The following is a 14,159-nucleotide window of genomic DNA, read 5'->3' on the forward strand; positions in this document are numbered from 1 at the left end:
TGGGCAGATCCCATCTAAGCGACTTGACTGAAACTACAAAAAAAATTCAAAATGACTATGAACGGATAACCACATTGCACCAGGGGTTGGGGGAAGAGAAGAAAACAATCAACAATTGTAGATTTCCTTATAATCTTATAACCAAAACCATGTATCAAACCAAAAAAAGGGGCCTATTTGCCAAGTTTTTTTTTATGAAAGTGTAATTACACGAACCACACACCAATCCCAAAAGGTTAACCGACTTTTAGGCCTATTTGCCAAGTTGATGGTTACTTAAAGATAGCAATTAATTAGTACAATGGTTGTTGCTATTCAGCTCTCAGTGAAATACAGGCAAAGTACGGTAAAATTATCATCATGTAACAATTAGCTATAGAACAAGTATATGTACAATTGAAAGTTTGACCTTGCTCATTGCAAGCAAATTAGGTAATCCTACACCATTACAACAAAAACATGGTGCTTCAACTAGCCCGTGGATTAACAATATTTCTGTGCTATGAACCAGTTAGACAACCTGCAATTAAACCGTCACCGGTGATATCTTGTGTCTACGAGAATGTATCTTCCCTGTCTCCCTCAGCGGTCTCTCCCTCCTCCAAGTTGCTGAATTCCAGAAAATGTGTGGGTCGGTGATCCTCGTTATAATACTCTCTAGGTGCTCCAAGCTTGACCCCGTACTTCATGCTCAGCGTGTGCTTCACCCCCATGAAGTTGTAATTCCAAGGACCATTGTCAGGAATCTGCCAACCACCAGAATGATGGAGTTAATTACTCAAACAGATGTGAGAAGGTGCAACTAATTAGAAGTAATAACAAAAAGGTCACTAAAACAAGACAAGCAGAACATGCTAGTCTTAGAAGCTCAAAATTTAGGATAGGACTGGTTAGTGCATACCATGTAGAAACCTAAGAAGCGGTCGCTGAGAAGCATCTGAACCTTCTCATAATGGGTAGGCAGGTAACCATGAGGATTGCTTCCGGTGTCCTTGTTTATTCGGCCCCACTCATAACCTGTGGGAGTAAGCTTATATGCTGTCAATGAGCAAGATCCTGGGGTAAAACTGCAAGTTAGAATAATGCACTTCTCCCCATCCCATTGCTTATTGCTCTCCAGAATCCGGGCATGTGTAGTGAGATCCTGCAAAAAGCAATTTCCAAAGTGAGGGATACCAGTCTTGGTCAAATCACCTGGCAATAACTACCACAATTTACCCAACAATATTTTAAATTGGATATGACATACAAAGACTATAACAAGTACCTGTGGTGACAGCTGAGGAAGCTCATTTGGTTGAGTATGCATCCATCCCAATGGCTCTAGATCATTTAAGAAGTCATGTTCGGGGAGGGCAGATGGGAGATGAACTTGCTGGTGAGTTCCCCACTGTGGAGGCATAGCAATACAGCGTATTTCCTTAACTTGAGGATTGTCTGGGGGACTTATCCCATAGAGATAACCTGCAATTTGAGTCCGCAGATCTGCTATGCAGATGAACTTCTTCAAGATGTTTTTGGGCATGATATATGTGTAGCCAGTCTCCTGTTATCAAGTCACAACCCCAATTTCAATAATTGCCTGTATACCTGATGTCACAATATGTATATATATATATATATATATAGAGAGAGAGAGAGAGAGAGAGAGATTAAATGGAGGAGCGCCATCAGTACCTTGATGTCCTCTGAGTTCACATATATGTGATTGACTCGGAGATACAAATTTGTAGCTGAAATAGCTCTCACACGCCAATCAGTTTTGGACCCAAATGCTGCCTGTTCATAGGGACTTGTGGTGGTCACAATGAGTTCATCACCGTGAACATTAGTCGTCCTTGTTGTGACTGCTGTCAACTGGCTTGCTTCTTTTGCCTGCACAAATTTTCAGTAGAGAAAAATTAGCAAAGGGAGAAAGTAACATACAGTGAGATGACTCTGTTGATTTGACCAATTACTGAAAACCGATTGACCAGTTAAGACTTAAGACCGATAAGTAAAAACCAATTAAGGACTGATAACTGACCGGTCGATTATTAACCGGTTTCAGTTTTGGCTTCGAGGACTGATTATATTATCAATTTATCAATCGGTTTAGGTCTTGGACCTCAGAAGTGTAGGACTAATTAAGGCCCGACCTGTTGACACCCCTAATCTGCAGGGTATGGCTCTAAGCTCATACCAACCAAAAGAACCAAACATGTTACCTGCTTTTCAATTTCTGCTATCTGCTGTCTCTGTTGTGAAGGTGGAGTTATCTCAGCCCCAAGTATGATATCACGGATCTCAGACTGAGTCAACGCTGATGTATTCACATTATTCTTTTTGGCATAATCCGAGAGTATAAGATCTCTCAAAGCAACTTCAACCTAAGGGAAAACCGGAAAACAATGTTAGCTACACTTGGGCCACATGGATATGCACACACATTTACAAACTCAAATATGCACCCAAATGCAAATTTATACACTACCTTCATCCATTGATCATCTGAGAGACTAGGCCAGATGTGATGTGGTTCAGTGACGATTGTTTTGTCAGGCTTCAGCAACATTTTTGCCTTCTCATTGTTTACATGAAGCGCACGCAAAATCAGAATGAGACGGGAGAATGCAGTGTAGGATGATATACTCTTCAACCAATCATCATAAATGTTGAATAAGACCATCTGAGGCTCTGTAGCCTTCAAAATCAAATCACCGAATTTCTCAATCTTTAAGCATGCCTGGAATGGCAGCTGCAATTCACTTCCTTTGATTACAATGTTCGGAAAATCAAGCAAGTGGACCTCCAAAGGATCCAGCATTCCTTTGCGGGTCACAATAATTTGCTTTGGCTGTTCCTCAACAGGCAAAGACCGAACCAGAGCAGCTACTTCTTCTGCCGTTTTCCACTTGGCGAGCTGACCGAGACGCTTTTGTCCTGCCCACACACTCGTGTGGATAACCTGCAAGAATCCACATTGCCTCTTAGCAACAAGGCTGCAAAAACTTAAAAGACCATAAAAAGGAGAACAAACCTTTAAAAAGAGCTGGCCTGTCCTTGGATTGAAAATAAAGATGGCACCATTGATAGGTTTTGTTGTCAAATTCCCTTCAAAGGTCTTGTGGATTGTAACACGGTACACATTTGTGTCATCGACAAACCATATTATTTGATTACTGAAGATCTCTCCATAATTTTGAGATGACAGATACGGTTCCGTAGGCTCAGAAGAATACAACTGCAAACCTTTCCTTATACGTTCCCTCAGAACGTACAAAGCCGGATTTGACTGCACATGAAGATGGGACATTAGCTACACTAAACAATGACAATAGAAGTTTCTAGTGCAAGAGGTATACAAATCCATTGCAGACATTGACAAATGTCGTACAAAAAGAGAGAGAGACATCCAAGTCCATCACACTCAACTCATGTTAATACCAATATTCCATTTATTGACTATCCCTTTTAGGTTCCAACAGCTAAAGTTTGATATATATTGAAAGTTTGAAACTATGAACAGTCAGTGTTAATAAATCAATGTACCTTCATTATCTTGTTCATTGCCTGAGCAAGCAATGGTTTTGACCCTGGGAACCAATTCCCAAAAGCAGATTGCAAGTTATAAGCCAGATCAAGCCCGATCATTACCCCTGCAAGTAAATGCAAGGAAATAGGTGGTCATTAAAGCCAGAAATATGAAAGGAAAGCATCGAAGAGCACGAAGAGAAACCAAAAAGCCCTACCAGTTGGAGACGGATAAATGGACATATTATCAGTTGTATAATCCATAAACTTCGCCCTAGTATAACGCTCAATATCATGAGAATCATAATCACCCCAACGAAGTTGTACATCTATCCAGTATTTATTGCTAGCTTTCTGATCAAACACATCCTTTGACTCCGCTACCAGACTAGGCTTTGACATAGGCCACCTATGGGCAGCAAAGAGAAGAATGTCGGCACAAGAGCTGTTCATTTTGTAACTCTTCCTAGGATGGATTGTCTCTTTCTGCACAGTTTCAATTTCTAGAGCATCCAGTTCTTGATCCAAAACCTGACATAGATCCATAACCACACTCTCATGTACCTTCTGCCATAAATGAGCACGGAAAATCTGGATCAACGAAATCTTTAATGTTGGAATCTTCCCGTGCATAAATATTCCCGTCAGATCTAATTGAACTTGAAAGCCCACATAAACGTTAGCACGATTTATAGTAGGTGACCACCAAAGTGTAAACCTACGGTTAGGGATTTGGTTAAGCCCAGATCTTTGTGCATTTGTCAGCTTCTTATACTTCATGGACTCCTCAAAACCAGATGCCTTCTCCCAGAAAAGACCTTCCCAAGTTGGAAAGCTGAAATGCCAATTACCATGAGTCAATTATACAAAAATAATTTGAAAGGTAGTTCACGGTCTATAGTTTAGACCTAATTTTAGAAGACAAAACACTAACTTGTTAAAATGAGGTGTTCTTGGTTTGTATAAATTGGTCCAGTGTACAAAATACAGCAGGCACTTTGCCATGCATATGCAGGACTTTTCTTGTTTTTGGGGAAAATTTTCCTCCTCACTGAAAAAATAAATGAAACAGAAAGACCAACTAATGGAAGATAACTTACTATGTTCCTTTAAATAAGGTATGCTCAAGAATTCCCTCGACTCCTCCAAGAGCTTGGATGACATCGGTTCTGTAGTTGTTCAAGTTCCATAGTTTTCCATCATGCCTCTGGTGTGTCCACCAAAATGGATTCTGTTTTAGAACTTGATACTGCTTAAAATCTGTCCGTACTCTCCATCCTTTGTCATATGCCAGAGTGTGCCGATCTTTTTGAAACAAAGTATTGATTCGAGGTATCCCCCTATCCCAAGAATCCTGTAAAAATAATTAAAGCAAGCCTTAAAATTGATCAAGAACCTATGCACAATAATATTAATGCAACATTGATAATCTTTCTAATTTTGTTTCCATGATAAACTCATGACAGTTATCACAAACCATAAAACATGTCCCGATGGAATCAAGTGGGATACAGAGTGGTAACAGAAAGGTGTAACTGAGAGGTTTGGTTAAGTTTATTCTAAAACTATATTGCTTCATTTGGTTTGGACTTTGGAGTAGGGGATCCTCCACCACTCCCCCCACCCTCCCCAAAGAGAGAGAGAGGCTAGGTGCGTGGAGAAGAATTATGAAATTCTGTATTAAAATTGTACGGAAGGACATGAGAATCAGGGAAGCAATTGGAGTGGATCATCATTCATCTATTAAAGAGGGATTCTTCTTGGCTCAGCAGACAGAAAACAGGCTGAGCAACTGTCTCAAGGGACTTTTTCTTTCCAAATCATGATCAGGGTTGGGGCTTGTGGTTTGCAGGACCCTTGAACGAGCCTGCCATTGGCCCCTGGTATCTCAGTTCTGTGGCAGAATAACTAAAAGTACCATTTTCCAAGTGATAAAGCATTGGAACAAGCAAGAAGAGAAGATGCTCTGTCCAGAATTAAAAAGATAGTGATGGCAACAGGATGACGCAAACTCCCACGGAAGGAGGGGCCTCAAGGTTAGGACTGGTAAGGACCTCTTATCAGGTTAGGGGATTTGTTCTGTCAAGAACTCCAGGTCCATGCTCATCACTCTATCGATTTCATTATAGCAACTCAGATGCCAGGATTGCCAAACAGGGTGGTCTAGCCATGAGGGATTGCACCATATAGAACCCAACCCATTGTCATCACAATAGATACAAAACAGCAACTTATTTTCAATTCACAGCACAAAACTCACCTCCAGATCCTCAAGGGTTAGACGCCTGTTTTGAGATTGTGCTTCCTGTCGCTTCAGTGCATACTCAGCCCAAACACGCTGTGAGTCTATAAATTCACTCTCCCATGGCTGTTGAGAAACCAACATGAATATCAGTAACACACACACACACACAGAGAGAGAGAGAGATTATAACAGTACCTGTATGTAGCGATAAAGATTAGGAATGAGCTGGTCCTCTTCATGACTCATACCAGTCCGAAAATGAGTGACACCCACATCTGTTTGCTGGCTGTACCGAAGATCACTTTGTGGAATCAATATGTGACCCATTGATAGCATGCCAAGTCCTCCAATTTCCTTAGGAGTGTAGAATATGACGGGAGGGAATCTGAGGCACAGAACATGATTAGAAACATGAACACATTACCAAGAGACACTACCGGTTTCAGTATAAACCAAAAAGTACCTGCTAGGCATTTTTGAGTTCAATCCAATCTTGATACGGGTTTGAATTTTATTCTCACATTTGACCAGCAAATCAAGCAGCTCCTGGGTATGTACAGTTGCTTCACGGAAATATGTCATGAGGCCTGTAAAGAGAAAAAAAAAAAAAAAAGCTATCAATAAATGTGGTCTTTGGCTCTTAGCTGACTACTAAAAAAGAAAAGAAAGTCGCACAAATATTCTTTTTCTAAATTCTTTGAGGGTTTGAAATGGAGAATTAAAATTTATGAAAATAACAATTTACCTATAAGGGCTGTATTCCACTTGTTGACAATTTTTGTAAATGTTGTTGATCCAGATGACATAAGGATCTGCCTCACACGATTCTCAAACACCTTCATGTGCTCATCATCAACCCTTAGGAATGCTACTGCAGTTCTCTCTTTGGTCTGTTCATTCTGCAAATTCCAAACCCCATCTCTTGTGTTGCTGAAAGCTTCTTGACTCATTCTTATCTTTGGTAAAATCCGAACTTCAAATCCAGACCTACACAAGAGAAGATAACTTGCTCATGTAACAGCTACAGCTACAGCTACAGCAATCTAAGCTTCAAGTCTTCAAACAGGAACTCATAAGTCGGTCACATTGATGAACCACCAAAATAACATGCACCGCTGAACTTTTTAAAAAAAAAAGAGGTTTAGAAATAAGAAACAGCTAGCACGAGTAACTGTGGGTTCCTTGAAGACATTTTCCTCCATATCTCTCTCTATCTCCCCCCTTCTCCCCCCCCCCCCCCAAAAAAAAAAAAACACCCTTTCCCAGGGAGGGAGGGGAATCTAAAACAACCTAAATTTGGATTTTCGCTGCCCACTCTTCAGCAAGAGGTCTAAAGGCGAATATCATAAGACAAGCTCATTCAACAATACCCAAAAGTTCAGGTTTGAAATATGTCAAGATCAAGAAGAGGATTAGGAAGCCATAATGTAACTGAGAAAAATGTGGATTTTCTAATCCAACCTTTTTCATTGCCAAGGTGTAGAATTTGAAGAAGAAAAAAAACAATATGAATTAACAATTACATTGGTCTGCTCTCTTAAAAAGGATAAACTAAAATAACATCATAAACAAAGCTATCTTAATCCTAGGTTCAGGTCAAGATCAACAAGGCTTCAGTTCCATTGATCACCAAAAGACTTGTAACAAAAGAATTTTGTAAAGGCGTGATGGTTCTAGTGAATATTACCAACCACATGATTTATACAACATATAATCAACCAAAGTATCAAACACCTAAAGTTTCATACCACGCCTAGAAATAACCTAGATGGCTAGCTCAAAAGAAAACATACACTAACTGGTTCATTCACTTAACATCTCAACAAAGGATGCAATACCATACAGACCAAATAGGAAGTGGGTTCACAGAAAATACATACATGCTGAAAAGCAAGTTTGGATTGTCCTTGCTATAAACAGAAACAAAACTGTTTTCCCACTCTAATGTCGTGATACTCCGAGGAAGTCGATTCTTCATGTCCCAAAAAACACTTCTCCCTAGATTCACTGGAAGAAAAAAAAAAAATAGAAAAACTCAATATTACACAACTCTCATGAAAATCATCCATACAATAAAGATAAGGGTGGGGAAGAGAGAGAGTACCATCATGTTTCATAAGCCTCATTCTTGCATCTCTAGGCCAACATTTTTTATTGTTATATCCAACCATATTCTCGTTGTTCGGGTCTGGATGTTCCGTAAGATATCTCTGGATAAGGTCACGTGCCTCTTCATGGGTGAAGCGGAACAATATATGCACCTTGTCTATGTACCGTGAGTACAACCGAATTGGGTGCCTTGTTTCCACTTTGGTATCCCAATATGTAATGAACTCATTAGGCATCTGTGGGGGTCCCGCAATTTCACTGGCTCGAGTCAAACCAAGAATCAATAGATCGAGGACCAACCCATAATACTGAACAACAAACGACGCAAACTGCAGACCTCGAATTAAACCATATGAATTTGTGTGACTCATATCCTTGTAAGACAAAACAACATTGTTTTTAGCAGTCACATAATCTGCAATGTTGTGGTCAAGAACCAACCGGAGAAGCCTGCAAAATCATCGTAGATAAAACTGTCATCACTTAATGAAAATCAAGCTTCAATGGACTGCACCTGCAGAACTACAAATAAAATTTCAAACCTGTTAAGCATTGTGAGGTCAATCTTCTCAAAGAACTTCTCAAATTTCGTCTGAAGCATCACAACACATTGTCCTTCACTCGTGTCCCATATACCTTGCAAATTATTTATACCTTGACACCATTTATAGACTAAAAGCGGAGGTGGCTCTGAATCTGCAGGCTTTATCCAATTAGGGAAGAGATGGCGCTTGTCTCCTTCATACCATAGATATTGGTCAAGGTATGCATCTGTGATCTTCTCAAGAGGCTCAATCTCATAGACAGGTATCAAATAGCTATAAAGATCCATAAACTCAATACCAACCTGCAAGACAAATGTATGCAGTTTAAACTCATAAAATTCAACAAGGAGTAGTTAAAAGTCTTGAATTGATTCTTAGAAACAAAGAATTTACCTCCTTGAATGCTCGCTGCGTAAGAAGGTGACGCTTTATTCGTGATAATGCCTCGTGTGGATTGTCATATGCTTGTTCGATGAGCCCCAGTTCTTCCCTTTGCAGCTGATTTAATCTCACAGCAACGCTATAAGATTCTTTAAGCCTCTCAAGGGCAAGGATAAGAAGCTTTGTATCATGCTTGTAGGACAATGGAGGGAAAGGTATGGGGGAAAACTTTCTTGATTCCAACCAGTGCACAGTGGTGGTGTAAATAGCAACAGCTTCTTCTGGTGTGACATATGGACCATCCTTCAAATAATTGTGTTGTCGTTCCTAAATAACAAGAAAGTTAAATAAATACCATAAAGCATGCACAAATGGAACGTAAATAAATGGTTGCCTGGATGAATGATGGTCCATCACCTACTACTGCACAGCAGGTAACCATTACAATATTATGGGATGAATGCAAGGAAGATGAGAAACAAGTATATACCTGTTCTGCCTTCAGCCACAAGCGGGTCAATCTTCCAAGATTCTTTCGGCAAACTGTCTTATCAACTGTTGCACCCCTTCTTATACGTTCACGGTTATAATGAGCAACATTTGTCCACCAATCAGCTTTTGACTTAACATACCGAAGAATCATGTTCTCGATGGGAACTGGCAGACCAGGCACCTGGATTTTTTTTGGCGTGAGATGACAATACAAAAAAGAGGAACACATAGCAAGAACAGTATCATCTAAAACTTAAGACTGTACCTTCCAAGGTATGTTTGCCTTCCAACAGCGCCATGCTTCACTGAGATGCTGCAAGATAGTCCTTGCCTTGTTCTGCTTAATGCCCTCTGTGACGTAATCATTTTTTAAGGTTATTAAACAAAGGGTTGGTAAATATTCATTGGGTAATAATAATAAGTAAAGCAGAACAGACTGCATAACCTCAAGAAACAATATAAACTTAAAAATAATCACCTGGCATTGCATCGAGAACATCATGCATAACAGCAGCCCGAAGTTCTAAGTCAAAATGGCTTTCTACACGTTGCTTAGTGACAGTCTTTGCAACTCCTTTTGAATGGCGCCCTTCAAACTGCCGTGCCAGTAAATTACCCAACCACCTTTCCAGCAAAGGCACAATACCACGTAGGAAGAATAACCACACCCGCCACATCGGTGCCCAAAAACCACATCCAGGTCCCTTACCCACAGGGCCCGTATTGAAGCGATAATAAATCAAGTGCTTCAAGTCTTTACACATTCTGATCTGTCTCATAAGCCTATATTTGTAACGGTACATACCCGTCAACTGGCCAACGTGTGAAAATGTATACTGCAAACCATCAGCCAATTGAAAGGCATCGACATTCCCCAAGCGGAACTGGATGTTGGCATCTACTACTAGCTTGGTCAATCGCAAGATTTCCCGGCACAGATGAAAAGCATTACCAAAACGTGACTTCTTACGCTCCTTTGTGGTCAGAGTCTTCACAGGTTTCAGATTAAAATTATAATCGAGATGGAGATAATTCAGATTTTTTCTGTGTATCAACAGATTCAGCATGTTGTACCCTTGCTTGCAAACTTGGAGACCAGCTTCGGCCCAATCCAGTTCTGTGGTTTGGAAAAACTTAGTAGCTTGCAGAGACCGAAACAAGTGCTTCTTTTTCTGAGCCTTGGGCGGTCTGTGATGCAGTTCATTCAGCACAAAACATTTCAATAGCTTCTGGTAACTGACACGCACTTTTACAGGATATGATGGAGGGCTACAATGAGGAAGAAGACAGAAAGGAAAGTTAGGCACATATCATATATAAGCAGTTGGGGGGGGGGGGGGAATGTATAAATCAAAGCTACGAAAGGTACCAGTGCTCTTTATACCACTCTGACACAAGTGGTATATCTTCTGCCCTTCGCATTCGACCAGATCGCATGTTAAAAGGACGTGGGGCAAACAATAATGAAATGCCAGCAGCTGTAGTATCAGTATAGAGCTGAGTACTTTCAAGCAAAGGCTCAACCCCTTCTGGCAGATAAAAATCATCATCTTCTTCCTCATCGTGAAGTTTCTTCTCACGCCGCTCCTTGTTGGTAGTGGTTATCGGGTGGATCAAAGGATCGTAATAAAATGCAGGTAAATCAGGATCCTCTGTTTTTATGTACATTACCATAGGAGTGTGATATACACAAAGCTTTACTTTTCTGGGCCTATTGTTATAAAGATGAGGAAATGCAATTCTATACTCTGTCCTGAGTGGTGAACGGATGATGAGTTTGTTTATATCATTGAACTCATTCCAGTCCTCATCTCCTTTCTCCATATCACGATACAAAGGCTCAAACTTGGGGCCACCTGCAATAGACCAATGAAGTGAAGAACTGCTTGACTTCCGTGCATACCAAAGAGCATATAGGAAAGTACCAGCAATGATTTTGAGCATACTGGTGCAACATATGTAATGTATATAGTTCTGCACCCATTTTTTATCTTTTTGAATGTGCAATAATACAGCTACTATTCTGGAAGAAATAAAAATTGGCAATGGAATGGGATTCTATAAAGTAAGGTTGAGTAAGGGAATCTATAGGATGTAGAATGGAAAGGAAAACAAAATCTAAAAAACCTGGTTTATGCAACACATCCCAGAAAAGATTAATAGATTATGCAATTCATAATAGTATTTCACTAATAAACTATCCAGAGATAAGATTACATATCAAGCATCTTGTTCTGAATATCATAAGAAACTAATCCTACAGTTTTTATGACTGATGATGACAGAAGATAACTGTCCAAATAGAAAGATTAACTCATAATAGAAGTTAGGATTAAAATGGTACAATTGATTTTACTTTGATCAGGAAATGTCAGAGCTTTACCAGGTATGCACATATTTAATGCTTTTGCAGTGAAGAATGACTCCATGTCAAACAAGTAAAAATAGTTGTGATCAATCAGATCAGAAAGTAACTGCCCAGCAAGCCGGTGAAGTGTAGCCATGATAGGTAGAGACAAATGCCATCTCCTGTAGCTGGGACCATTGATAAGTTTGGTTCTCACAAGAGGCTTATGATCATAGAACCAAGTGTAAACAGCAGAATCTTCTTCTTCATCCATCTCTAGTTGTATCGGCTCCAATGGATCCACATCTAATAAATTGTCTGCATAATCCAATGGAGGTTCCTCATCATCAAATGGTGGAAACCTCATTCTCTTAAAATGCCGGCGATCTCTTTTTTCTCTTCGCATCATGATCCACATTGTACCCCACTGCACAGATTCATTAGAAGTAATAAATAATCATACACGAATTCAAAGGTATAAGAATGTGGGAAGGAACAAGAGCAAGAATATACCTGAGCTAAGTATATAGGTTCAACAACCCATGGAATTTCATTGACAAATGTGATTGCTCCCGTAATGTGATATAAAACTTTCACATGGCGGACCTACAATTACCACATACATGTCAGATAACTTAAATGGCAAACACTAAAGTAGCCTATCATTGATAAAAACAAATGAGCAATCAAAAAGCCAGATGAATACTTGCTCCCAAGGCATTGGCATATTCTCAAGAAGCTTGTATACGGCATGTGGGATGAATTTCAGGGCTCCTAGATAAACACGTTTATCATGACGAAATTTCTTCGAAGACATGTCTCCATGGTCCCTATAAAGAAAACCAAAATAGTCAATCAACTCCATCAAAAGCAACCACCGGTAGAAAATAAATAATTCACTTCCCAACTCTCACCCATGACCATGCTATAAGCTAATCGAAGTAAAGCTAAGACTCCTGAACAGCTAGAATGAAGGTATGCACAAGTTCCGTCCTTCTACCAAGATAAAAATGAGCAGTTACAAGTACAGATACTATCTAAATAAAAGTTATTAAGACTTCAAACGGGTGGTGTACAAAAATTATGCTCAGAACCCAGAGTTTTTTTTTTAATTTTTATTTTGGTTAGATGAACACTGAGTGTCATTTGGTGCCCCATTTATAGTTCTCCTAGATAATATGTTTTCCACATCCGCTCTATGTTTTCGATTTCCTTGCAATGAAGCAGAGCTTGAAAGGAACTCGGCTCTCTAAAGTAAAGCGTCAGAAGAAAGTTGAAAATTAAAATAAGTCGTCTGATGGAAGGGATTCTGGAACTTGGGCTTGCCATAATCATTTAACAATTAAAACCCATAGAAAGGAGTAGGTAACACACTAACACCACAATGAGAACGTGAACATTAAGCGTTGCAGGTGACTACACAAACCCAAGTTTTCCTTCCTTTGGAAGTTGAAGAATTTGTTTTAACTACGACAAAATTACTGATTGAACGAGTGTAGAAGAGATGAACTAACCTTATGATCTTCCGAACATGCTCGGGGGGCATGTCCTCCTTCTGCGTCTCTACAAACCCAAACTTCCTCTTATCACCATAACGCTTCGAATTGAGCTGCATCCATTTCCTAGCCTTCTCTTCAAGCTGCGCCTCCGCCTCTGCAGGAGACGGAGGGACGGTGTAAGATGGTTGCACCGCCGGTGGAGGAGGTATTGCCCCAGCTCCAGGAGGAGCCATTTGCCCGTTATTCCACATCGTTCCTCAATTTACCAAATCTCAGCAATATCCAAATGTACTTTACAGTCACTGGAAACCTCTTCAAACCTCTATCAAAATCTACGTTCCTCTTTTACCAAAAAGAAAAAATAATCTTCGTTCCTCGACAGAGAAACTCTCGAAGCTTTGGTGAATGTTTTTAATCCACAAAACTTTGCAATAGTCCAAGTCGATTATACTGTCCAGTGGAGAACTCTTCAGAGCCGAAGTGCAATCTTCGCCGCTCTGCACTTGAAGAAAATTTCGAGGCTCTGGCGTTTGCCTCTCTACCTTTCAGGGTTTCGATCTGTTACGCCGGGGTAAAGTTTGCAAACTGCAACCCCCGAGATTCCCACGCTGACAGCAGAAACACTGGGTACGCTTATATATATAGCACTTTCGGGAACCGACGGTGCGGCTGTGCCTGTGGAATGTGGTTCTCGAAACCGCCTTTACGGCTTCACCTTCATGCCTTGGGTGTTGGGGGCTTGAGGGCCGTGGGCTTTGAGGTTGGTTAATAATGGGCTCAGCTGAGTAGATGCTGTGGCCCAAATAAGACTGAAAACTGAAAAGTTATGGATAGGTAGACCTTAGGGGTGTCAATCAGTTGGTTCGGTCCGGGTTCGGGATGGTTTTTTGGGTTTTAATGTGGCTTTTAGGGAAACTGAAACCGAACCAATAAAGAATTTTCAATTTCAGCTCAGTTTCGGTGCAGTTTGGTTTCGTGTCGCTTTCCGTTTATGATCACGGGTTGATAGCGTTTTGAATTGATTTGGT

General features: G+C 40.3%; 1 protein-coding gene across 1 annotated transcript; it reads right to left on the reverse strand.

Annotated features, from left to right (window-relative positions):
- Positions 1 to 342: 342 nt before the first annotated feature.
- On the reverse strand, positions 343 to 13,442 carry LOC122652166 (pre-mRNA-processing-splicing factor 8A-like). Its single transcript, XM_043845844.1, has 26 exons — positions 13,147 to 13,442; positions 12,339 to 12,462; positions 12,146 to 12,238; positions 11,669 to 12,059; positions 10,655 to 11,141; positions 9,764 to 10,554; positions 9,551 to 9,636; positions 9,284 to 9,466; positions 8,806 to 9,120; positions 8,410 to 8,714; positions 7,863 to 8,317; positions 7,639 to 7,765; positions 6,504 to 6,745; positions 6,222 to 6,345; positions 5,954 to 6,143; positions 5,774 to 5,881; positions 4,614 to 4,867; positions 3,732 to 4,348; positions 3,532 to 3,638; positions 3,020 to 3,274; positions 2,474 to 2,947; positions 2,208 to 2,369; positions 1,678 to 1,875; positions 1,268 to 1,546; positions 902 to 1,144; positions 343 to 746 (listed from the first exon to the last, which is right to left on the reverse strand). The coding sequence occupies exons 1-26, from the start codon at positions 13,380 to 13,382 to the stop codon at positions 555 to 557; spliced, it is 7,038 nt and encodes a 2,345-aa protein (XP_043701779.1). The 5' UTR covers positions 13,383 to 13,442; the 3' UTR covers positions 343 to 554.
- Between the last annotated feature and the right edge of the window lie 717 nt (positions 13,443 to 14,159).

The sequence above is a fragment of the Telopea speciosissima genome, chromosome 2, assembly GCF_018873765.1.
Source record: "Telopea speciosissima isolate NSW1024214 ecotype Mountain lineage chromosome 2, Tspe_v1, whole genome shotgun sequence".
Lineage (NCBI taxonomy): Eukaryota > Viridiplantae > Streptophyta > Magnoliopsida > Proteales > Proteaceae > Telopea > Telopea speciosissima.